We start from the raw sequence: 23,956 nt of genomic DNA, 5'->3' as shown, positions 1-23,956 counted from the left end.
GAGAGTACCTACCCTAGGGGACACAGGGAGAACATGCAAACTCCACACAGAAAGGCCCTTTCGCCAACCCCACCTAGGGTATGGGTACTGATGACGCGGAGGAGAGAACACGCCCATAGCGTCCCCGGCGGGAGTCTGCTACTCTAACCTTTAAGCCTAACTTATACTTTGTCACACAATGGAATCTCTGGACTCACCAAAAATCTGTTATTTGACAAAGTATAAATGAGGCTTTAGGTTCTCAATGACCATTTAAGCCTCTGGCCTATGTGTGGCTATGTCTGTGGCTCCTTGCCCATCTGACGGCTCCATCTATGTGAAGTCATGTCAGCCAGTTGTACCAACTCATTCATTGTAGCCGCTTGCTATCTCTTGGAGCGAGTGAGTCACCGCCAGATAACTGCAGTGCTACATGCTAGGCTGCACTATGCTAGCACGGCTACAAGCAGGCCTTTGTATCGTTAGATAAGCCTCAGCTGTCAGAAAGCCTCAGCATTCTTGTATGGCGAAAAAACGTCTGTCCGTCTGCCTTTCTCTCATCGCCCACTGCCCCATTGCTGCTGCTGTGTGTCTGTCCTGTTTTTGCCGACAGCTCTTGTTCTTCCCCACTGTCCTTCTTTCTTTCTCCTCTTTCCTGGACTCTGGACAATAATGACATATACTTACTCATCATCTCTTTCTCTCTCTTTTACCCCCTTCATATTTATTCCACATTTCTTCTTCTCCTGGAAATTACATTTACCTTCCCTCATAGGTCGTTAGGAGTATTGAACATTGAATTCAATCAAATGAAACTAGTCCTGTCTCATTTTGTGTTGGCTTGAGCAGAGTTGCTGTCAGCCTGTTTGGATAACAGGTTAAACAACTTAAAAAACAAAGCTAACAAATGAGGGACTCGTTACTTTCCTGTCAAAGAGACATTGCGTTTCATTTATAATTTCCTTTTCAGTTATCATTCAGGTCCTTCAATTCACTTTATTTTTGTGTGAATAAATTCACACATTAGTCCTTTCTGCTTCCAGGGGACAATACATTTTACTTGCCTTGTTGCCATGGTTTTTATCATTGGACTTTTTTGAATTCTGTTTGCTTTGACAGTGACCGTGGTTTTGGCAAACACAGATATGCATTGCACCCTGCACTCTCCTGAAACCTGTTGAATATAGATTACTGCCATTTGCTCTGGACTGCAGTTAAATGCCTCTGATGTTTGGTTATGCTCCCAATTTAACTTTGGTTTAAGTATTACCATGTTATTGTAAGTCCATAAAAGAACGGAACCAGGTTTGTACCACCATGCTTATAAACGTACAACTCCCTTTGCCATTGAATGCTTGGCATCTCTGTATCAGTCACGTTTCAAGGCCTGGTCTGAAAGTGTTGATTGGTTTTGTTATTAATAACGCCCTCTTTTGGACTTGCATTGTCACGTTGTGAGCTTGTAGATCTGCTAGTTTTGCTATTCATCATACAACAAAGTTTATAGGGCTTAAGTGGTTAAATCACTAGAGCACTGTCAAGGAAATGGTCAAGGTCTAGTCTCTCAATCGAACACAAGCCTGCTTCTGCCCTGACTGTGTCGTTCCCTCCCAATGTAGTGGAGAGCAACCTAAACACACACACACTGACTGACTGATCAGGGATGGCAGATGGGGTCGGCTGTTGTGTCTGCCGTTGCCTGTACGTTGCTCAGCTGTTACTAGGCCATGGCATCCCCTCCCTTGGATCTGGTTTCACAGTGGAAATATCCCCTTCTGCCCTTCTGGACTGGGCCAGGCACAGCGGTTTGGCTCGCCCTGTTGAGTAGGCCTATTAGGCTCAACCTGAGCCTGCCAACTGTCAGCTACAATGCTGCCTGGGTGGCTGGATGCAGTGGTAAATAATTTCCCTCCACCTTTGCAGGGCTTTTAGAATGCCCACACTTGATGATGGAGTGTTATTGGGACTTCCACAGTGGCTGTTTCAGTGTCCTCAGGGACTTTCAAAGAGAGAAAAAAAAGGTTACCCTGTAAGAAATTAATATCCAGTTAAAAGCTGTCAAATACAACCAGATCAGTCATTGCTGTTGCTTTATGCTCCACTCACAGGAAAAAAATATAATCAAGTAAGCCTAATGTTGATACACTACTATCTGATCTACTTCAGATCTATTCGAGATGAGACCTTTTCTGGGTCTGTCTATTTGCACAGGATTATGGAGTCAAGCATTATTATATTACAGAAGAACCATACGGAAACTTTCAGTTGTAGCCTCTACCTGCACCTATAGTGATCTCAGGCATCCCTCTGCAGCCTCACCACCTGCCACAGTACTGGATGTCACAGAACAGGACGGGCACCTAGTGTATTTATAGCAGCTCCAGCTTACAGATAAGAGGTAATCAATTTTTCATTTGCACCAAAATGGAGAGTGCGGTTAGAGTTACAGTAGTGTCTCTCTCTCTCTCTGTCTCTCTCTCTCTCTCTCTCTCTCTATCGCTCCACAGCCTTCAGGTAGGGAGTATTTTACAGGCAGCATTTCTGAGCGGGTGTCAGAGTTTTACGCCTCCACTTCTCACTTGGATTGTACCTCAGGAGGCCCTGTCAGCTTGATTTCTGGCCTAGACCTCATTTCTGTCTTGGACCTTCTCTTTTCCCTCCGTTATCTCTCCCCCTGTGTCTATCTCCCTCTCTTTTATTATGATATACCCCCCCCCCCTCTCTCTCTCTCTCTCTCTCTCTCTCTCTCTCTCTCTCTCTCTCTCTCTCTCTCTCTCTCCTCCAATTTCTCCCATGTGTCTAGTAGGCAGGCAGCACTGGCTCACTACACTAGCCTTTGTCAGAGGGCTGACGGAGGGCCCCTACTTCAGCTGTTACATAATGGCTACAGTACACTCTGCTCGCTTGGGGCCCCCCATCGATGACCTACAGCTGCTGAGTCACTCATGTCACAGCGCCCCTCTCTGTGCCGGTTTCGTAATTGACTGCTGTCTTGACATTATTACTACTATGCAGTCTTTGATCTTGGGAGACTGACTGACATTGATGATGATGTCTTTTGGTCTGTCCATCACTTTGGCTCCAAACAACATATCTCGAAAACTACCGTCAGGATTGACATGGAATTTGCTGTCCACCTTGCTCCTCATATAGTGATATGAAATAGATTGATTTTGGTATCCTTCCATGGCCTTTCCTGCAGCACCACCATTAGGCCACTAGCACACAACATATCCCAAAATCTAATGGGTGGACTGCCATCAAAGTTGCTGAGTACATTAATGCACCATGGAGGATAAACCGTACCTATTTGAGTGACCCCATGACCTTTCCTCTAGCGCCACCCTCTGGCCAAAATTTCAAATTTACACACAAGATTTCTCATGATCTAAGTGATTGCAGTATTGCAGGATGAACCCTAAGGAGCTGCATGCAGGCTTTTAGACTCTCAAGGCATTTCCACAATAAATCAACCAATGTCATCCGTCAATGTTATTTTAGTATCTGATGTGTTTTCTTTTGCATTCCCTTACTAGATATCTTAGCTTGGCATACCTATACAGTCGGTTACTTAAACAATTGAAGTTTTTTTTAAATTTTTCGGTAACAAAAGCAGACATGGATTTGGATTTCTATTAGCAATAGAGAAAATGTTCTACTGATGCTTTTATGTCAAGTCGGCTGGACTATTGTAACCTTATTTACTGGTCTCCCCAAGAAATCCTTACAGAGACTGCAATTAATGCAGAACTCTGCAGCTAGACTGCTAACAAGAACCAGAAGACGTGAGCATATCACCCCAGTCTTGGCTACTTTACATTGGCTCCCTGTTTCATTTAGAGTCGACTTAACATTTTTGCTTCTTGTTTTTAAAGCACTACATGGTATGGGCCCAGCCCTATCTTAAAAATATATAGGCCCCCGAGAGTACTTAGATCTTCTTCGGCAGGTCTATTAGAGATTACAGTTTATACCCAGAAGAAAATTGGTGATGCTTTCCGTCACACTATGGGTTTTCCTAACCCTCTCCTCGTGTGTGTGTGTGTGTGTGTGTGTGTGTGTGTGTGTGTGTGTGTGTGTGTGTGTGTGTGTGTGTGTGTGTGTGTGTGTGTGTGTGTGTGTGTGTGTGTGTGTGTGTGTGTGTGTGTGTGTGTGTGTGTGTGCTAATTTAATTGATAGCATCGCACAGATACAATAAAAACAATTGCATGCTTGATATGAAATTGGATAATGGTCAACATCGCTATGCATAAATACTTCACAGACCAATCTACTGAAGCAGGCAGTCATGTATGAAATAGTTTTCTGGTATTTATATTTGAATATAAGATAACCAGTTTTATTCAAAGCAGGCCATATTCTCTTACCTTCAACAAAATAAGATTTACTCAATATTTTATTTTTTATTTAATCACAAATGAAGTGCAAAAGCTCATTGTTGCTGCTGCTTGAACTTAGTGACTCCATTTGGTAATGGACATTCAGCCATCAATGGCATTAGTAAAGGAAACAGCAGCAGAGATAGAACAAGTACTGTAGAATGACAATATATCGCATTGCACTTGGTGTGCAAATATTCATATATCTGTATCAGATTTTCATGATGGAGCCGGTGTGCAGTAAGCTAAGTGGTGTATTTTAACGATGAAGGGTAACCTAATTAAAGGGGTTAGAGTTGTGGACTCACTTGTTTTGAAGGAAGGGACCCACAGAGACGCAGGTCAAAGGAGCAGTGTTGAGACTGTGGCTTTTTTTGACATCACATCTGTGCATTGTGGCTGTACCCTCTTTGGCCCTTTCACTGGCCCTGTGCTGGCCCATGGGTGTAACAGAACAGGGAGCTCTTGAAACAATTAAAGCCTTTTAAAACAGAGGCTCAGTCATTCTTTATAGACTGCAGGTCTAGAGAGACAGAGAATGTCTGATGTCGTTTTTATGAACTTTAGCTCCAGGGTGCAAAGATGGCAGTAAAGAGAAACCTGGCAAGTTGTTTTTACATAATGTACACATGACGTGTTTGGAATCATGTGTGCACAGAATAATGATGGAGGTTTTCAGTGTAACAGGTTAACTGATGGTTTTAGAGTTTAGACTAGTTTACTTCATAACCTTCCATTTTGTTCTAACTCTTTAATTTAACAACTCATTTTCACAATTTCCACATCTTGGCTAGCCTATATGGTGCAATGATTTGTCCACTGACTAACGTGGACAAAAAAACAACTCCATAAAAGTTTTATGGGTGTGATGAGTCTGCGTCACCCTCTGGGACCGCCGTTCAGGCCTCGAGCGTCGTCTCCTGCGTGCCGAACCCTGATCGGTCGTGGAGGAACTTGAACTCTGCCTTGAACGGGTCACCCTATGGGACCGCCGTTCAGGCCTCGAGTATCGTACCCTGCGTGCCGAACTCTGATCGGTCGCTGATGAGCTCTGCCTTGAACGGGTCGCCCTATGGGACCGTCGTTCAGGCCTCGAGCGGCGTCTCCTGCGTGCCGAACCCTGATCGGTCGTGGAGGAACTGGAACTCTGCCTTGAACGGGTCGCCCTATGGGACCGCCGTTCAGGCCTCGAGTATCGTACCCTGCGTGCCGAACTCTGATCCATAAAAGTTTTATGGAGTTGTTTTTTTGTCCACGTTAGTCAGTGGACAAATCATTGCACCATATAGGCTAGCCAAGATGTGGAAATTGTGAAAATGAGTTGTTAAATTAAAGAGTTAGAACAAAATGGAAGGTTATGAAGTAAACTAGTCTAAACTCTAAAACCATCAGTTAACCTGTTACACTGAAAACCTCCATCATTATTCTGTGCACACATGATTCCAAACACGTCATGTGTACATTTATGTAAAAACAACTTGCCACAGTGGTGTAAAGTAACTAAGTACATTTACTCAAGTACTGTACTTAAGTACACTTTTGAGGAATTTTTACTTTACTGGAGTATTTTCCCAATTCAGTACTTTTACTTCTACTCCACTACATCTCAGAGGCAAATATTGTACTTTTACTCCACTACAATTATTTGAAAACTTTAGTTACTAGTTACTTTGCAGATATAAATTATTACATTATAAAACATACATTAACCACTTTAGCCCTATTTTATACCTAGGCTATTTGAAAATAGCAGATCTACAAGATCTTGTAGATCTGCTATTTTCAAACATTTTTGTACTTTTTCTTTTGGTACTTTAAGTACATTTTGATACCAATACCTTTGTACTTTTACTCAAGTAAAGTTTTTATTCCGGACTTTTACTTGTAACAGAGTACTTCTACATTGCAGTATTGATACTTTTACTTAAGTAAAACATTTGAGTACTTTTTCCACCACTGCATAAAAGCGAGCTGGATATTACAATAGAATAGGCCCTGTAAATGATAGAGCCGACTGATATATCCGCATACCACTTTAAACCTGGCGTCCATATTTTAAGTATGTCATTATAGGCACACATTTTCAGAGGTTTTCAAAAATCAAACATTTCTCCTAAATTAGCAGACCGCTTTGCGACACACTGTGCGCTTATGGGTAGCCTTTTTAATTTAGGGCTTAATTGGTGAAAGAAAATGAAGTTCAGTTTATGTGTGTATTTTATATTTACTTTGTTTGCTTTTTCATTGCATAATGAAAGTTAAATGTTAGTTTCATATATTTAAGATATTGAAGCTTAATATATATACTTCTAAAATCCAAAAGTTATTTATCTGTTTGCTTATTTATAGAAACTTAAATCAAGTTTTTCAAATTGTTTTCAAACATTTGCCCTCTTCTTTTTCTTTTCTTTTTTCATTTTTTTTGTTTTACAAATCAGTGGTCTAGGACTTTCCAAAATCGGGATTAGCATCGGACCCAAAAATCTGGCAGCGGTCAGGCCCTGCTAAATGATGCAGGCCACATACCAAAATGTGGTCAGAATTCCATCAGCGTTTTGTTTGTGCTGTATTCTACCATTTGGTCTGGATCTCTCTCACTCATTTCACTAGTTGGCAATGCCAAGAAAACGGAAAAAAGTAGCACATGTCCAACAGAGTTTAGAAAAATAGCCACGGGCATTCACAGTTCTTGCTCTTAAATTTCCTTTCTTGTTTTCCTACATTTCCAAACGGAGCGTTGTTCAGGTCCTGCTCAGAGGAGAGTGGCTGCAGGGTCTCAGAGGGACGGTGGACAAACAAACATGGCTGTCACTCTGACCTTGGAGTCTCCAATCCCCCAGGCCCCCTGCCAGACATGCTTGACTGCTTCTTAATTTGTGTGCGTGTGCGTGTGCGTGCGTGCGTCTTTCTGTTAGTGTTAAGTCTACATGGTTTATGTTTCTCTGTATCATGTTTCTCATTTCCCCTCCATTTTATGCCTCATTCCTTTATTTGATCAATCTTCCTGGTAAGCTAAACATGTACAGCTGTGTGTAAAGACATATAGTAGTCACTGTGTGTGTGTGTGTGTGTGTGTGTGTGTGTGTGTGTGTGTGTGTGTGTGTGTGTGTGTGTGTGTGTGCGTGTGCGTGTGCGTTTCTGGTAGTGTGTTGTGGGTGCTCACAGCCTCACACATTTTGGACATAAAGTTGACTGGGGATGGCATATCGAATTGATGTCCCCAATCAGATTTTTTCTTGCTTTTTCATAAGGGCCATGGTTAGATTGTCTCTTATTATTGATTATGGTTAAGGTTAGTGTGTGTGTGTGTGTGTGTGTGTGTGTGTGTGTGTGTGTGCGTGTGCGTGTGCGTGTGCGTCTGTGTTTGCACGCATGCGTACATGGACCACCACCCTTGCAGTCCTGGCGTTGTGAGATCTACAAGCTCACAACGCGTCACATCAAGAGCTTGTATATCAGCTATTTTCGTTATTTGTCATACATGACAAAGTATATAGGGCGTAAGTGGTTATGGTGGCAAGATGGAGGCGTGTGTGCAGTATGTGTGGGTGCATGTGTACTGTGTGTAGGCTCATGTGCTTAATGTAACATACTAGTGATGAATGTCATGGTGTCATGGTGGTAAGCAGAGACCAGCCCTTACTGTATCCACTGCAGTGGGAATGCCAAACCCCTACAGCATCTGTAGAATGAGGGAGAGACCATGCCCCACCAGGGCCTCTCTCTCATTCCACAGTGCCTTTCAGCCTGATGGATTCAGCCCACAGCATAGCTGGGAAGCATTCATATACCGCACGCACGCACGCACACGCACACACACACACGCACACGCACACGCACACGCACACGCACACGCACACACACACACACACACACACACACTTCTGGCAGGTTACACTTCCAAATGTAACACCATCAGACCGAAAGCAGGGAGAACGTCTGCTGTGTAAACAGTTTTCTGCATTGTGATTCTTTACAACGTTATCCTCCTTTTTATTAACTTTTCTTAATGCCATTTTAGATCGAAACTAAATGCAATTGGCCCATGGCTCTTTGGCTGCAGCAGGTTAGACACTGGGACTGTACAATTCCTTAATTATATTACTATAGAGTTTACAGCTTTTTGTTAGAGCCAGTTATTTTTTACTAGAGATGTGGTCAGCATTAGTAAACAACAATTATTATTGTTGATTAAAGATTCAAGAAGTTTTATTCGTCATTAGCTCATAGATTTATTTGCAGTGAAATGTCGGTGTGACATCATTGCGGGATTCAATTATTTGATTGCATCTGATGGGCTATACCAACAGCGTCACTATTTTAAAATGTGACTGGCATTCTCAAAGAAATCAAATGTTTGTATATGGCAGAGTTCTTGGATTATTATCAGTTGTGGAAACTAAGTCATATGTAATCATAAGCCATTAATTGTACAGGCCCATTCTCCTAACAGTCTCCTGTTTATCTCTTTGTTGCATGCTGACTACGGTGACATACGGTCCAGAATTGTGGGTAATGACAGGTCCTGCTGCACAGACATAATGCAGACAGGGGTAATTGGAGCCAGGGCTAGATAATGATGGATTTTCTAACGTTCTTGTAGACTGTAGGTTATTTCAACTCAACATATTGTGCTTGTGCTGTTGTGTCTGTACTTTTACTGCTTGTCCCAGGAGAGGCCCTCCTTTACACTTGAGTATACTGTATGTCTACTGCATTCTGTGTTGTTTAGATGGAAGACCAGCCCTCTAGGCCTGTCCAGCTCAGTCATTTGTGTCATTTCCATTAGTACACTTTATAGTTCTGGCTAGTGAGAATACAGTATGTGAGCTTGTAAAAATGTCTGCATGATACAGTGGATTTGCAGGATTCTCATGAATCTGTTGAAATGTTCTCAGATCTACAAAATAAAATTTCAATCCACTTCATGAATTGCCATTTCACAAATTCATCAATTAAAATAATCAGGAAAAAATATTCTGATATTGCAATAGAAAGCATTACAAAACAAATCATACACACCTTACACAAACGATGCAAATTATGGTGGTACTAGTGACGTTGTGTGCTGGGCCTGGCCCGTATTTGGTAGTCAGTAATATTGCTTTGTGTCTCCACTACAGACGTACTCTGGGCTGTTCTGCGTGGTGATCAACCCTTACAAGAACCTGCCCATCTACTCAGAGAACATCATCGAGATGTATAGAGGCAAGAAGAGGCACGAGATGCCTCCGCACATCTACGCCATCTCTGAGGCAGCATACCGCTGCATGCTCCAAGGTGAGACATCATCATTCGCAACATCAGCATATTCTCCTCACGTTGGCCACAGTTGCTCATCGCCAAGGGGTCATTCAGACCGCTGCCGTTTGTCTCTGTGACGTCCTCATGCTTAATTTATGGTCCGTCATATGGCGGTGTCGCACGCCAAAAATAGCCGATCTACTGAATGCGACGCGTTGTGAGCTTGTTGAGCGGCTATTTTTGGCGTGCGACATTGTCGTTCGACCAAGTATAAATCAGGCTTAGAACGTTTTTTGTCTCTGCGCAAATCTTTTGTCTGAACTAGGCTGAACTCTACTGAGCTTTCCTGGACATTATAATTGACATGTTATGATTGTCTCCAGTGTGCAGTTGAGCATTGCGTGTGCCGCTTGCCCAATAGTTGTCAAATGAGATCAATCACAGAGGGTATTCAGTGGGTTTCTGTGGGTTTTTCGAAGCAACATTGTGGCTGAGGCAGATTATTGGGATTGTTTTGTGCGAGTGTGCTTGCTTGTGTTTTGGTCTCTCCTGGCAGGGAGTTTAGCTCGCTGGTAGACGGCGTGGGGTTTCTGCTGCATATTTCAGGAGATTAGTGTGCAGAGGAGGCGTGAGAAGTGTGCGAAAGGTCAGTAGGTCATGGTGGAAGTGACATCACTGATTATGTCTGAGTGGTGGCCCTCTTGCCTCAGACAGTCACGCCAAGGGGTCATGTGGATGATGACCTGCGGAGACGGACTTTTGAACTGTACCAACAATCTTGTTTTGTTAATTGACAACCCTGTCTGAGCATATTAACAGTGAGAGGCCGGCTTGTTGGAGCCGAGGCCGTGCGACAGTGGGTTTTAGAGAGAGAGACAGAGAGAGAGAGAGAGAGAGACAAAGAAACACACAAGAAGAACAAATAGAAGAAAACAAACTAAGGGAAGGCATGATGGAAGGACCCTAATTCAATCAATTCAATTTAGTTTAGTTGGGTTGCAGAACTGAAAACAGCAACAAGAAAAAGAAACAATAAGTACATTGTTAACCCATTAAAACCGGGAAAGCATCTCTCTAATTTTAGATTTTAGCGTTGACTATTCAACAATAGTACCGTAGATATACAATCTCACAGCGTGTCACTTCTTGCAGCACTGCGAGATTGTACATCTGCTATTTTTTAACATGTTTGAAAAATCTTGAAAATGTGAGAACTACTGATTTAGAAGGGATTTGTGGAATCGGCCTAAGGTCTTAATGGGTTAAAGTACATTAAAACAACAACATCACAAATCCCTGCATCACTACATCACAGACTAGTATGCCTAATTTATACTTAACTGAAAATACTGAAAATAGCAGATCTACTACAAGCACGCAAACTCACAAGTTGTGAGCTTTTAGATCAGTTATTTTCAGCACGGGTATGACTACTAAGGAGTTAAATGAGGCCTGCTGGTTCACAGACATCAATGCAGACATGCAAGGCAAAACCTGGCTGCTGGTTGCCAGTTGCCACGGGAACAGTGTTCCCATAGTTAAAAGAAATCCTGTGTGATAAGCAGGCTCTTCATTTAGACCTATCAGTATCAGTGTTTTAACTTTGTGTGTGTGTGTGTGTGTGTGTGTGTGTGTGTGTGTGTGTGTGTGTGTGTGTGTGTGTGTGTGTGTGTGTGTGTGTGTGTGCTTGTGTGCTTGTGTGCGTGCGTGCGTGTGTGCTGTGGAAGAACCTGTTTTGGAGAACAGATTTGGTCTGACTGACATTCTCCACTTTCTGCCTCTCCTGAATGTTTTCCAGACTTTAGTTTCCACTGACTATAAGGCCAGTGTGCATTTATCTTAGATTTTACCACATGTAAGCTTTATTACAGCAGCAGTGCTGTCAGTCTGTGTACAGTATGTGTGTGTGTGTGTGTGTGTGTGTGTGTGTGTGTGTGTGTCTAGTTGGCCTGCTCTTTACTGAGGAAGCTATAAAGCTTAGATGTTTCTCTATGAGTGTTTAATTGAACGAAAGAATGAGACCGCGGATACAAGCGGCAGAAATGGTTTGTTCAGTGTGGCTTGCGTCTTCCTTTAGGTGAGAATCTCAGTCATCCGTGAGGGACTCTTGGAGTAGAGTGGCTGCTTCTTTGCGTAGAAAGGATCCATTTGAGGTGGTTCAGGCATCTAGTAAGGATGCCTCCTGGGCGCCTTCACAGGGATGTTTTTCAGGCATATCTACGACCTGGTGGAGGAATTACGCTGGGGTGGGAACACCTTGGGATACCCAAGACAGCTGGGTAACGTAGCCAGGGAAAGGGAAGTCTGAGGTTCTCTCCTGGAAGTGCTACCTCTACTTCAGATAAGCGGTTGAACATGGATTGTTGGATGGATGGATGGATGGATGGACGGACGGACGGACGGACGGACGGACGGACGGACGGACGGACGGACGGACGGACGGACGGACAGATTTTTAATTGACCATATTCACATTCGCAATTTTGGTCTTATATCATACTCGAGGGGTGGGAAACTCCGGTCCTGAGTTAAGAGCAAAATGACCACCATGTGAATATGGTCGGTGGCCTGGAGGCTTTGTGTCATGACATTTGCTCAAGAGTCAGGCTGGTCACTTGCTCCCAAGGCACTAGATGCATCCATTAACATTTGCCTGTACAATGCAGCCTGTTGCCAGTTTTCATCACTATGGTGACAGCATGTTGGCCACTGCGGTTCTTTGTGCAGCAGCAGTGGAAATGTGGATATCCAAGTTCCAACTCCCCAGCAGTCAACTTTGCCATTCAGGAGTGACGTAAAACTAGCGGCAAGTTTGTAGTAAGCTTTGTCAGAGGTCAGAGTCGGAGGTAAATGTTTTGAACAGGAGCCAATGCTAGCGCAGCTGTTGGTTCATTGCGGCAGTGCTCTGTAACGGCAGCCTACACTGGAGGTGCGTTTGTGTGTTTTGCAATTGAAGACACATCCCCTGCTCTCAGCAGGCTGGATCTAACCACACAGCTGAGGCCTGGACTCCAGCCCTAACCCATAGAATGTTGGGAAATGTTACAGTGTGGTGTTTTTCAAAGGCTGGGTCAGAGCCCAATGTTGGCTCAGTAAAATGGGTAAAGTTGGTCCCCAAATTCTGGTGAAATCCACAGCTATTCACTGTGTAGATTCAAAATGGATCTGAGGATGGTAGAATCTGCTAATCCTCTAGCTTTTAGCTTGCTCGGCAACTGCATCAAAAATACATTTTGAGTCCCAGGTTAAAATATTTTGGGGGGGAATTGATGGATTCCTTTTTTTTTATTAACTATTTGAAATAAATAATATACAGAATGATGATACAGAATGCTAACAGTAGGGTCAAATCTCCATTTGCATTCACTATGACATTTTGCAGCTGGTGCATGGGACCCCTTTCATGGACCATTTTTACACTCAGAGTTTAATTCGCACTGAGAATTGACTGTGTATTATCACTATGCAGTATGTTGTTTTGACATGAGGCTCCTCTCCTGTGCCCCCATTCCCGCCCTCCACATCCCTTTCACTAAAGATAGGGCTCATTCTTTACGCACGGGGGGCGGGGGTGTTGAGCTCAGTAGGCAAAGGAATGAGGTCATCTCATCGCTGTCCCAGGATTCCGCACCATGTCATGCTAAATTCTCCCAGCTGAGTCATTAAGGTGTCATGGCTGCCAGCACTACCCTGCTATCCGTCGCCAGGCTCTAATGAGTCACCATGGATACCTGTGTGTGTGTGTGTGTGTGTGTGTGTGTGTGTGTGTGTGTGTGTGTGTGTGTGCACATGCGCGCGCGATAAATGTTACACACATCCACCAAGAAAGGGGTGGATCTGGATGTGCAAGAAGTTCAGAGGGCTCACAACTCTTGCTCCATACAACATTTTATTGCAATATAATGTTTGGATCCCTCTTGGATCTTGTGAATGTACACAACCAAAAAAAAAAAACCTCTCAGTCTGGCATATTAAACAGAGCTGTGGTTCTCCAATCCAGTTCTGGAAACCCAGAATAGCTGGTTTTCATTCCAGCAATCTAAACAGGGTTTAACGGCTTTCAACTTGGCTATTTTGGGCATACCATTTTAGGAAGATAATATATTTCAAAATATTGCGGAAATACCAGATCTACAAGCTCATAACACATCACATCATGATGCGCTGTGAGCTTATAGATGGGCTGCTATATCTGTTATTCGTCATACGACAAAATTCAAGTTCAAGCGTTTAGACCCAGGGCACCTGATGAGTGCAAAATTGAAATGAGTCTGAGTCAGAGTCTCCACATCTTGAGAAACAATGAACTGTGAAGCAGAATAGAACACCAGCACTACCACGGGGTCCTCAGGACTCAAATAGAGGGCCACTTAAATAAAGATGTCCCAAACTGACTGGGACCTTTGTGAATCTTATTAACCAAATGTCCTCCTTAGTAGTGTGTCTAACATGGATTATGTCCCATTCAGGGTCAAAGAGCCTGTCTCTTCAGATGTTCCAAAGCCATCGTAGACTGTTTAGGATCGCCTGCTGGTTCATAATTGCTCTCTTTCTTCTTGTCTCAAAAACCGGAGCGAGCTCCTTCTCATTTCCTCTCTTTTTCCTCTCCTTTCAACCTCTCTCTAGTTTGTTCAGTATTTTGTTCTCTTCTCCTTTCTCCATTATTCCTCTTGACCAGAATGTTCTGGCTTGGACGAAGTTGAAGGGGAAAATTCCCCTTCATCCAACGAAAGGCTTCCTCGGTCCTCTTTCACTTAACATGAAAAATACGAGCGCGGCATCACTGGAGGGTTTTGTGGTGACTCTTTTCTCCTGCTGCCCGGTTCCTTCCTTCTCCTCCTTTGTGAAGGGAAGGGAACACAGGAGGACAAGTGCGTGGAATGTCCATCTTTTCCTCCTCGCTCCCTCGGCCATCTCAGAATATAGTCGTGCATGGGGGGGGGGGGTTGCCATGGCGAGACCCCTGTTTAACTGACAATGTCTCTCCGTTCTCTGTGCTTCCCCCAGTCTCAACCAGTCAGACCACAACGCTGCAACTCCTGCTGGCACCTTTCCACCTGTGTGTGTGTGTGTGTGTGTGTGTGTGTGTGTGTGTGTGTGTGTGTGTGTGTGTGTGTGTGGGGGTGTGTGTGTGTGTGTGTGTGTGTGTGTGTGTGTGTGTGTGTGTGTGTGTGTGTGTGTGTGTGTGTGTGTGTGTGTGTGTGTGTGTGTGTGTGTGTGGTCGTTCATTTCCATTCATCCGCTCCGCTCTCCATTAATTTATAGTCACCATGTGGGTCTGTGGCTCAGTCCTCTTGTTACTCAGGAAGACTTAGATTAGACTGAATGAAACTCAGGTTTCCTTGCCAACAGCACTTGACTGTATAGCCTCACTGTAGCAGTCCAGCTGTCAGCAGCAGGAACGCGTCCTTAGACTACACTATTAATACTGGAGTGAGTTGTTATTCGTTGCCTTTTTTAACCACTTAAACCAGTGGTTTTGATTTAAAAGAACCCATAACAAATGGAACCAAATAGACCCTTGAGGCTCCATTTGTACACTCTCTGTGTTACAGACCTGTAAGGGTCCATTTGGAACCTCCTCAAGAAACCCTGAGGTTCCCTGGACCCCACTTTGAGAACCACTGACTTAAACCCTCTATATACTTAGGAAACTTGACCTGTGTTGTCTCTGTACTTGGTCCTCTCGTTTCTCCCTCTATACCAAATCTCTTCCCCGAAAATAGCCGATTGAGGCGTTGTGACCTTGATCAATTTTCGGCGTATATTTCCCAGAGAATAATAAGGATGTTAGGGTTCAAGTGGTTAATTTTAGACAGGGTATATATACTGTATCTTGTATAGTATTGTCATCTATGCATCAGTACACAGTAAAATCCCCAGTGTTAATTTGATTTAATTTGACTGTGTCTGTAGACACAGTCAAATGGTGTGTGTGTGTGAGATGGCTCTCTGTGTCAAAAATAGTCTATCTACAAGCACTACATGTTGCAACAGTTTGTTAGCTCGTAGATCAGCTGTTTTCGGCATTGGACATCATTGTGTGAGAGAGTATAAATTCAGCGTAATGTGCTGCTGGTTGTGATCCAGTATGAAACATCTTCCTTGGCTAGAACTCCCTGAAGCTTGATGTTTAACCACTTAAACCCTCTATATACTTAGTAAAACAGACCTGAGTTGTGCTTGTAGATCGGCTGTTCCCCCCAGAATAGGAGGTGCTGGTGGTTCAAGTGGTTAAAGATAGGAAAGTAGGAGTGGTTGATTGTGTTTGGTCACCTTTGACTGTGCAGAATGCTGTGTCTATGGTTGATAGACCAGGCTTGGGGTTGCCATGGAGAGCAGAGACCAGTGCTCATTACACATTTAGACGGGGCCTATCCTCTTCTCTCTGCAATAAGAGGAGCGGTTCAGTTCTGGAGGCCACGCTGTCTGGGACTGAATGGGAAACAGAGAGAGAGGCAAGCCAGCCCCCGCCCCCCCTAGACCTACCTCCAGCGTCAGTTAGCTTACCAAGTAAATTGCTTTTTAGAAGTGAAACAGAGCAACTGAACAAAGTGTTGGCTCCCTGCCAAAGCAAATGATGGAGGTAAATTTAACTCAGATGACAGCCAATATTGATCTGTACTACTGTGCAAATGGGTGGGGGGGGCAAGCTTGCCACCCAAAAATGAAACTAAAGAAACAACAACAAAATACAAATACATCGTAAAAAAAAAAGATGAATATGGCGGAGACAAATGATTGTTTGACTGTTATTCTCCAGTGATCATTTCAACAGCCCTCAGACAGAGCAGAGGAATGGCTTCTGTGGAACTGCTGCTGACGTGGAGCCGTTGAAGCCAACACATTCTTACTAGAAGATGTAGAGAGGAAGGAGGGGTGGCAAACAGAGGCAGATATATGGGACAAAATTGGTTGAGGGTGTTCAAGGAGGTTTGCAGAGGCAGAGGCAGGGGGGGGGGGCAGAGAGAGAGAGAGAGAGAGAGAGAGAGCTGGGGGTAGCATCAGCTGAGGAGGGATACGAGAAGAAGAATGGTTAGGGTAGAAAGCAGAGGAAAATGAGAGAGGAGGATAGGTTGAACCAGAAGGGGTAAAAATGGAATGGAGAGTGGGAATAAATGATAGGAAGAGAGGAGAGGGAGGCGAGAGGGGAAAGGCAAAGGGGGCGGCCAGCATTGTGCCTCACAATGGGTGCTTTGTGCGATCTGACGAAGGGGGCCGTGGCCAGGGTGCTGTGTGTGTGTGTGTGTGTGTGTGTGTGTGTGTGTGTGTGTGTGTGTGTGTGTGTGTGTGTGTGTGTGTGTGGGGGGGGGGGGGGCAGAGTGGGGAAGCCTGGAAGCATAGCTCTTCCCAGAGAAAGGAGGCCTCACAGGGCTGTGAGGGGAAAGAGAGTCTCACTCACTCACTCTGAGTGACACAAGACAGGTGAGAGGACGGTCAGTGGGTATAGGGACCCGGAGTTCCCCAACACGTGTGTGTGTGTGTGTGTGTGTGTGTGTGTGTGTGTGTGTGTGTGTGGGGGTGTGTGTGTGTGTGTGTGTGTGTGTGTGTGTGTGTGTGTGTGTGTGTGTGAGTGAGAGACCCCCTCTTGTTCATTAAAAGGACCCTCTGTGTTCAGTGCATGTTCAAGGGATGAGTGGATAGCGTGCCGTGAACACACACACACACACACACACACACACACACACACACACACACACACACACACACACACACACACACACACACACACACACACACACACACACACACACACTCCCTTCCGTACATGTTGGCAGATGTGTCCTTAATGGCAGGCAGCTGTGGAGTTCATAAAGGATAAAATCATATTTCTGTTATTACTGGTTTATAGATCAGAGTTTTGATGTATGATTACTCCCTGCATGCACACACACACACACACACACACACACACACACACACACACACACACACACACACACACACACACACACACACACACACACACACACACACACACACACACACACACACGTATACATACACACATATGTTCTCCTTACGTTCCTCTCATACTGGGTGGGGTGATGATTGGTTGAGTTGTTCATTTTCCTTGGAGTGTGTGTTGCACTAGTATGCTTGGCATGCATGTGTGAAAGAAAGAGGATTCTTCCCTGTGTTATTCTAGTGGGAAGTTTCTTATGATTTCAGATGAAGTTCAGTGTGTGTGTGTGTGTGTGTGTGTGTGTGTGTGTGTGTGTGTGTGTACGTGTGCGCGTGCGAGCGAGCTTGTGTGAGAGAGAGGAGGTGTTCACGGTCAGTGCAGAGGGGATGGCAGTAAAATCCAGTAGAGTCATAAAGAGCAGACTAGTGAGATCTTGTCAGCCAATAGCTGCCAACGGGAAGATGAGCACAGACCAACTAACACATCAGAAATGACACATACCGAGGGTCTTCATCAGAATGAGTCCCCAAGAGGAGTGGTTCTCACAAACCTTTTTATGTCAAGGACCCCCAAACTTGTACTTGGCTGCTGTCCCCCAATCTTGAAAAATATATGAGCTTGTATATCTGCTATTTTTGAATAGCCAAAGGATAAAAGTGGTTAAAGTGGTTAGAATTATTGTGACGCTATGTTAACTAATTTTGCTGGGGACCCCCTGGTACCCGCCCAAGGACCCCTGGGGGTCCCCGGACCCCACTTTGAGAACCAATGCCCAAGAGAACCATCCTGCTGTCAAATCTAAGCCTGTCACAATTATTACATAATTGTCCAGTCGCAATTATTTGTGATAATCGCAATTATTTTTGCATAATTTGATTTTTTTTTTAAATTGCCGAAAAAGTTGCAATGCTTGCAATGTAGCTTATAGATCGGCTATTTTCAAATAACAAAACGATTTAATAGGGCTTAAACTGTTCCTCATTTAGCTGGGAGACCCCCAAGGGTTCTTAAGGGGATTCCAGGGGGTCCCCAGACCCTACTTTGAGAACCAATGCCATTAGATGCTTCCCATACTTTGTGTGCGCGTGCATGTGCTTGTACGTGCGTACAGTAAAATCCTCATTGCTAATTTAAATTTAATTTTACTCTGAGAGTGCACAAATGCAATGAAATGGAGTTACAAATGGTTAAATACGGCGATGATTTTACTGTGTGTGTGTGTGTGTGTGTGTGTGTGTGTGTGTGTGAGTGTGAGTGTGAGTGTGTGAGTGTGCGTGCTTGCGCGAGTACATGCACAAGGATATGAATAACCCAGACACACAGACAGACAGACAGACAGAGCTGCGGGTGGGTGGGTGATTTAAGGGACACTGTCATGTCATGTCATCTGTCCAGGAGAGTGTTGTCATTAGTCACACATAGCAGGGATAGCAACGGCTACAGCGGGACAGATCCTGTTACCTGACTCATTACTACAGCTAGTGCTTCTCCAATATTAAAATAAGTCCATATAAACATGGGACCATTTTTACACTCTGAGTTACATTAACACTCAGGACTCAGGATTGCGTTCAGCAGGTGTATGCAGTGTATGGACTATGCAGTGTCCTCTTCTCGCTCTTAGGCCAGGAAACAGTGATTCAGTCACACGTCATTCCGTTGATATTTCCTCAATCGCCCTATTTGTGTCGATTCCTGTGGGGCTCCAGAGCTATTAGCACTGTGATATTGGAGGTCCTGTCACAAGCAGAAACTCTCCTCTCACACACACACACACACACACACACACACACACACACACACACACACACACACACACGCAGAGCTTCATCCTGTACGATTACGACAGGCCCAGCCATCACAAAGAACCACTGTGGACCAAACAAGCCGACCGACGGCTGCCATCTGCAATCGATTACATCGCCAAATACTTTTCGCCATGTCTCCCACTCTGGCACGGAGGCAACACCCAGTGGGGCAACACTGGGCTAATTTTACATTCCCCTTGATTGGGCTGTTGTGAGTGTGTGAGCGCCTTTTTTCGTTCACGTCTACGTGTGTATGCGTACTGAATGCGCCTCGACAAATTCCTATAGTAATTTCTCCAGTCTGGCATATCAGCCGTCTTAAAACAGCGTTGGTGCATCCAGGGCACTGCTGGCTGGGGACCAGAGAACTACATCTCAGCTGTTTTACACTCAGCAGTGTGGAGAGTGAGACGAGCTACTGACAGAGATGATTTTGTATTGCATTTCCATGAGGAACTTCAAATGCAGAGGGTATCTGGAGAGTGACAGAGCATGGAGAATTGGTCGATGTGATAAATAGTGACAGTAGCAGAAGTTTCAGGGAGCTGAGGCACAGTTGAGGATGTCAGGAAGGGAGATGGTAGAGAAAATATCATTATCGATGTAGTCTATTTTCTGCAGATACAGAAAGTGTCAGTTGGCTGCTGGATTTATGGCTTGACTCTTGGGCGTCGTGGAGGTGTCATGAGCCTAATTCAATAAAACTGTGGCGATTACGGTAAACACTCCACATGGGTCCTGTATGTTCCAAGTACATTCCATCCACATTTTTACATAAGGGATTGCAAGGGGATTACATCACATCCTCTGTGTTGGTGAAACATGTAATCTTTCTTTTTATGATGCCAGAATCCAGAGTCTGGATAAATACTGCGTTATTAATTTATTTAGGGTTCGGATCGTTTAGGGGTCTTAACATTTTAAGACCCCTGGGCACATTCTGCGTTAGGCTACTTAGTACAAATTAAGACTTTGGGATAAACAAATATAATGGCATTTTGCAGAGCCTGTTTATTATGGATAGTCACCTTGTCCAGAAGAGTACGGACAAGGAAAGGACAGCCTGGCGACAGTAGAAACTGAACATTATGATGGGTTAATGAGCAAAGTGTCATGATGGAATGCATGCCAGTATTTTTACACTAGGCCAAGGAACAATGGTGCATCTAAATAAACAGGGAAAATGTAACCCCCCTCTCTCTCTCTGTCTCTGTCTCTTGTGCGGGTGATGAGAACATGAGTGTGCTTTTGTGTTTTGTGTTCTATTTCGACGCTGCTAGTGGTGTGTTTAGCTGTGGCTGGCATGGCCAATGTGCTCAGTGAACCACGCCGCATCGCTTAATTGAGCACAGCCCTAGACTTCACCCAGTTGTTTGTTGACTTTATGCCATTTACTCTAGTACAGTGCAAAGAAAAACTATAGTGCTTCAAATAAAGTAGGATATCTCTCCTCTCCTCTCCTCTCCTCTCCTCTCCTCCTCTCCCCTCTAGATTTAGTAATAGGCCATTTCATCACAGCCATAATAACTTTAATGTTTTATTGTACACCTCTTTTCATTGCATGTATTTCACAAGGCGCCACAGAGCAATAATAATCTTAACCTTGACCCGGAATCGTTAAAATCCTAAAGGATCTCAAGTGACCCTCTCTGACGTAAGTCGTCTGTGACTGTGACCCCAAATTTTGCAAGATCTCAGCACATTCTCACTCCCAAGACGCCAAACGGGTGACTTCTTGGGGACGTGCGTGCGTGCGTGCGGCTGTGTGCACGTCCGTGCGTCCTTATGGGTCAATTCTTTATACTTTTGAGATCTTGTCAGCCAATAGCTACCAATGGTAAGATGAGCACAGACCAACTAACACATCAGAGATGTGAGATTTTGTTTTACTCTGTAGTCTGTCTGTACATATGTTACTGTATTGATCCTACTGTCAGTGTCTTTGTAGTGGCTGGACTTGGGAGCTAGCTGCATGGGGCACAACCTTTGCTGTCCATCTCTCTTTTCTCTCTGTCTCTCTCTCCATCATACTTGTCTCTTTAACTCTGCTATAGCAGGGCTCTAATGTTGTCCGTCGGTTGATCGGTTAATCAGTCATTAAATCTGTCCATCCACCACTTGGTCGCTAAGTGAATTCAAGTTCCCCGGAGGAAGAACCCTAACCATTTGAGTGACTACTTGACCTTTCCTCTAGCACTCCACTCAGGCCAAAAAGATGAATGCATCTCATAATATAATTGGCACATTGAACCTTACTGATTTTTGTGACTCTATGGCCTTTTCTCTAGCACCACCCTTTCAGCCAAAATTTCAGTTTGTGTGTACGGAGCAACACAGCCTCAAGGGGCACTTATCTCTGTTTAATACAAAATCTTGCACAATTTTAGTGCACCTCTTTCTCAGTTCAAAACTATGAGATTATTACTTATCAGACCCCATCCACACCAAGTTTCCCGGGGGCAATCATTAGGTCCCACTTGCTGCCTTTGAAGTTGAGGAGCTTTATCTTTCCATTCCACAGACCACACCCACAATCTGTCTGCTAGTCTGGTACAACTCAGGGCACCAGATATGGATTACACTTAAGGCAGTGGAATACAGACATATTTCAAAAGGTTTTTCAATAAGTCAGGCAATGTTTACATTAGTCTACAGTACCACCTCTACATGAGAAACATGTGGGACGTAGTTCTTCACACCAAAGGTCTCTCGCGCTGTTCACTTTTTCTCTTTCAATCCCCCTTTCCCTCACAGACTTTTTATTTTATTTCACCCCTGCTTCAGAAGCATTCAAAAAATGTGCTATGTAGGACTTGACTTCCCTAGAAGAATCCTGCCTGAATGTTCTCCGAGGGCTCAGTAAGCATGCCGCACAGAATAACTCCACTAAATAAGAAAGTGATGGCTTATGACCAGTTGCTTTTGAATGACTAGACTTTACTGGATAATAAATATGGCTGAGAAAATGACTTCTCAGCCATATGACTGGTAATTATCCTACAGTAGATGACCAGACTTGGCACAAAGCATTCTACAATGCAAAAAAATATAATTAGATCAGACAAATCACATCAAACACAATTTAAGATAATTCATAAACTGCATGTGACTCCTGAAATGCATAGTAAATATGATGATTTATGTGCTGCAGCTTGAAGGAAATGCCAAAAATAGTCTGCCACATATTTTCATTTAATGTGGATCACAACATTTTGGTCTTCTGTTCAGAAGACAGAGGTTGAGAAATGTCTATATTAAAACAGTAATGGATCCAAAACGATGTATACTCAAATATTTCCCTTCTACTCGAGTACATTTCTTGGAAGGTTGTAAAGTACTTTTAGGTTGGCTGTTTTTTTTTTCTTTCCTAAAATGCATTTGGCCACACTTCTGCTTTCACACTAGCCGTGTTTATGGCTTCCCCCTCCGCTCGCCTCTTTGTTACATCTTGTATGGGTGTATAGGAGTAAAAGTATTTAGTTCCGGTTCCTCAGTCATTTCTATGTTTTTATAGGTGTTTCTGCAGGTTTTGTATAACGTAGTAGAGGTTCTACAAGCAAGCACATCAGTGCATGCAGTGCAGGTGGTTTCAGAGAGTTACTTCTCTGAAGTTACAAGGTCCTACACATTCATTGTGAAAATATTACAGCAATTTGAATTCATTGATATAACAATTACTTGTACTTTAAGTATGTACTTTTGAATACTTAAATATATTTAAAAGCAATTACTTTTTTACTCTTACTTGAGTAACATTTTGACTGAGCTACTTTTACTTGTAGTGGAATAAATTTGACCAGGAGTGTCTGTACTCAAGTACTGGGGTCGAGTACTTCGTCCACCTCTGTGTACATCCACCTACTTTGTCTATGGGGTATGAAAACGATCAATTGTTCCTTGGCAAATGCACAAAATCTCTGCATGTGTGCGTGTGAGTGAGTGGGTGAGTGTCCCCCCTGCATATCTCGAGAACCGCCCACCGCTCGACGTTGAGAAGGCAGTAAACCGTTTGTATAGATAGATAATATGTGTATGCTGTTACTGATATGGCCTGTGTTGGTGTTTAAACAAAAAGAAAAAAGAATACCACCAGCCTTTAACAGCTCACAGGCCTAGTTTGTGATGGAAGTGCAACCCAGCAAGTTAATATTGAGCTCAGCATACAGCCCCTTGTGAAGAGAATCTAGCAACCATATGTGTGTGACCCTCTTCAACCCAGTTAATTAGGCCTGCTGCCTAATGGCATTGCAATGGTCTCACCAACATTGTTCAAAACCATCTTAGCAGCATATAAAGTAGTCCAAGCGAGGAATTCGTGTGGATGAGACATTCGCATAAAGAATGATCCAATAAGGAAAGAGGTCTATAAGCTGGTTATGTAGAGCTGTTTTCTAACCTCTGTGTCTTTCTCTCCCTGAGCCTCAGTCCAATGGGAACCACATGGTCATCCACAAACTCTTGTCTCAACCACCCCCTCCTCCGCCCCCATCCCCTTGACTCTCTCTCTCTCTCTCTCTCTCTCTCTCTCTCTCTCTCTCTCTCTCTCTCTCTCTCTCTCTCTCTCTCTCTCTCTCTCTCTCTCTCTCTCTCTCTCTCTCTCTCTCTCTCTCTCTCTCTCTCTCTCTCTCTCTGTCTCTCTC

The 23,956-nt window shown here is 43.9% G+C and overlaps 1 protein-coding gene across 1 annotated transcript in view; it reads left to right on the top strand.

Moving 5' to 3' along the window:
- Positions 1-23,956, top strand: part of LOC308099241 (myosin-10) — a 100,605-nt gene that overhangs the window by 5,717 nt on the left and 70,932 nt on the right. Inside the window, exon 3 of the mRNA XM_080447920.1 lies at positions 9,482-9,638. Coding sequence (XP_080304046.1) covers positions 9,482-9,638 — 157 coding nt within the window. The remainder of the gene's footprint in view (positions 1-9,481; positions 9,639-23,956) is intronic.

The sequence above is a fragment of the Gymnoscopelus braueri genome, assembly GCF_963280865.1.
Source record: "Gymnoscopelus braueri genome assembly, chromosome: 13".
Taxonomy (NCBI): Eukaryota; Metazoa; Chordata; class Actinopteri; order Myctophiformes; family Myctophidae; genus Gymnoscopelus; species Gymnoscopelus braueri.
The sequence above is the reverse complement of the archived record's forward strand: the minus strand, read 5'-3'. Positions and strand labels throughout refer to the sequence as shown.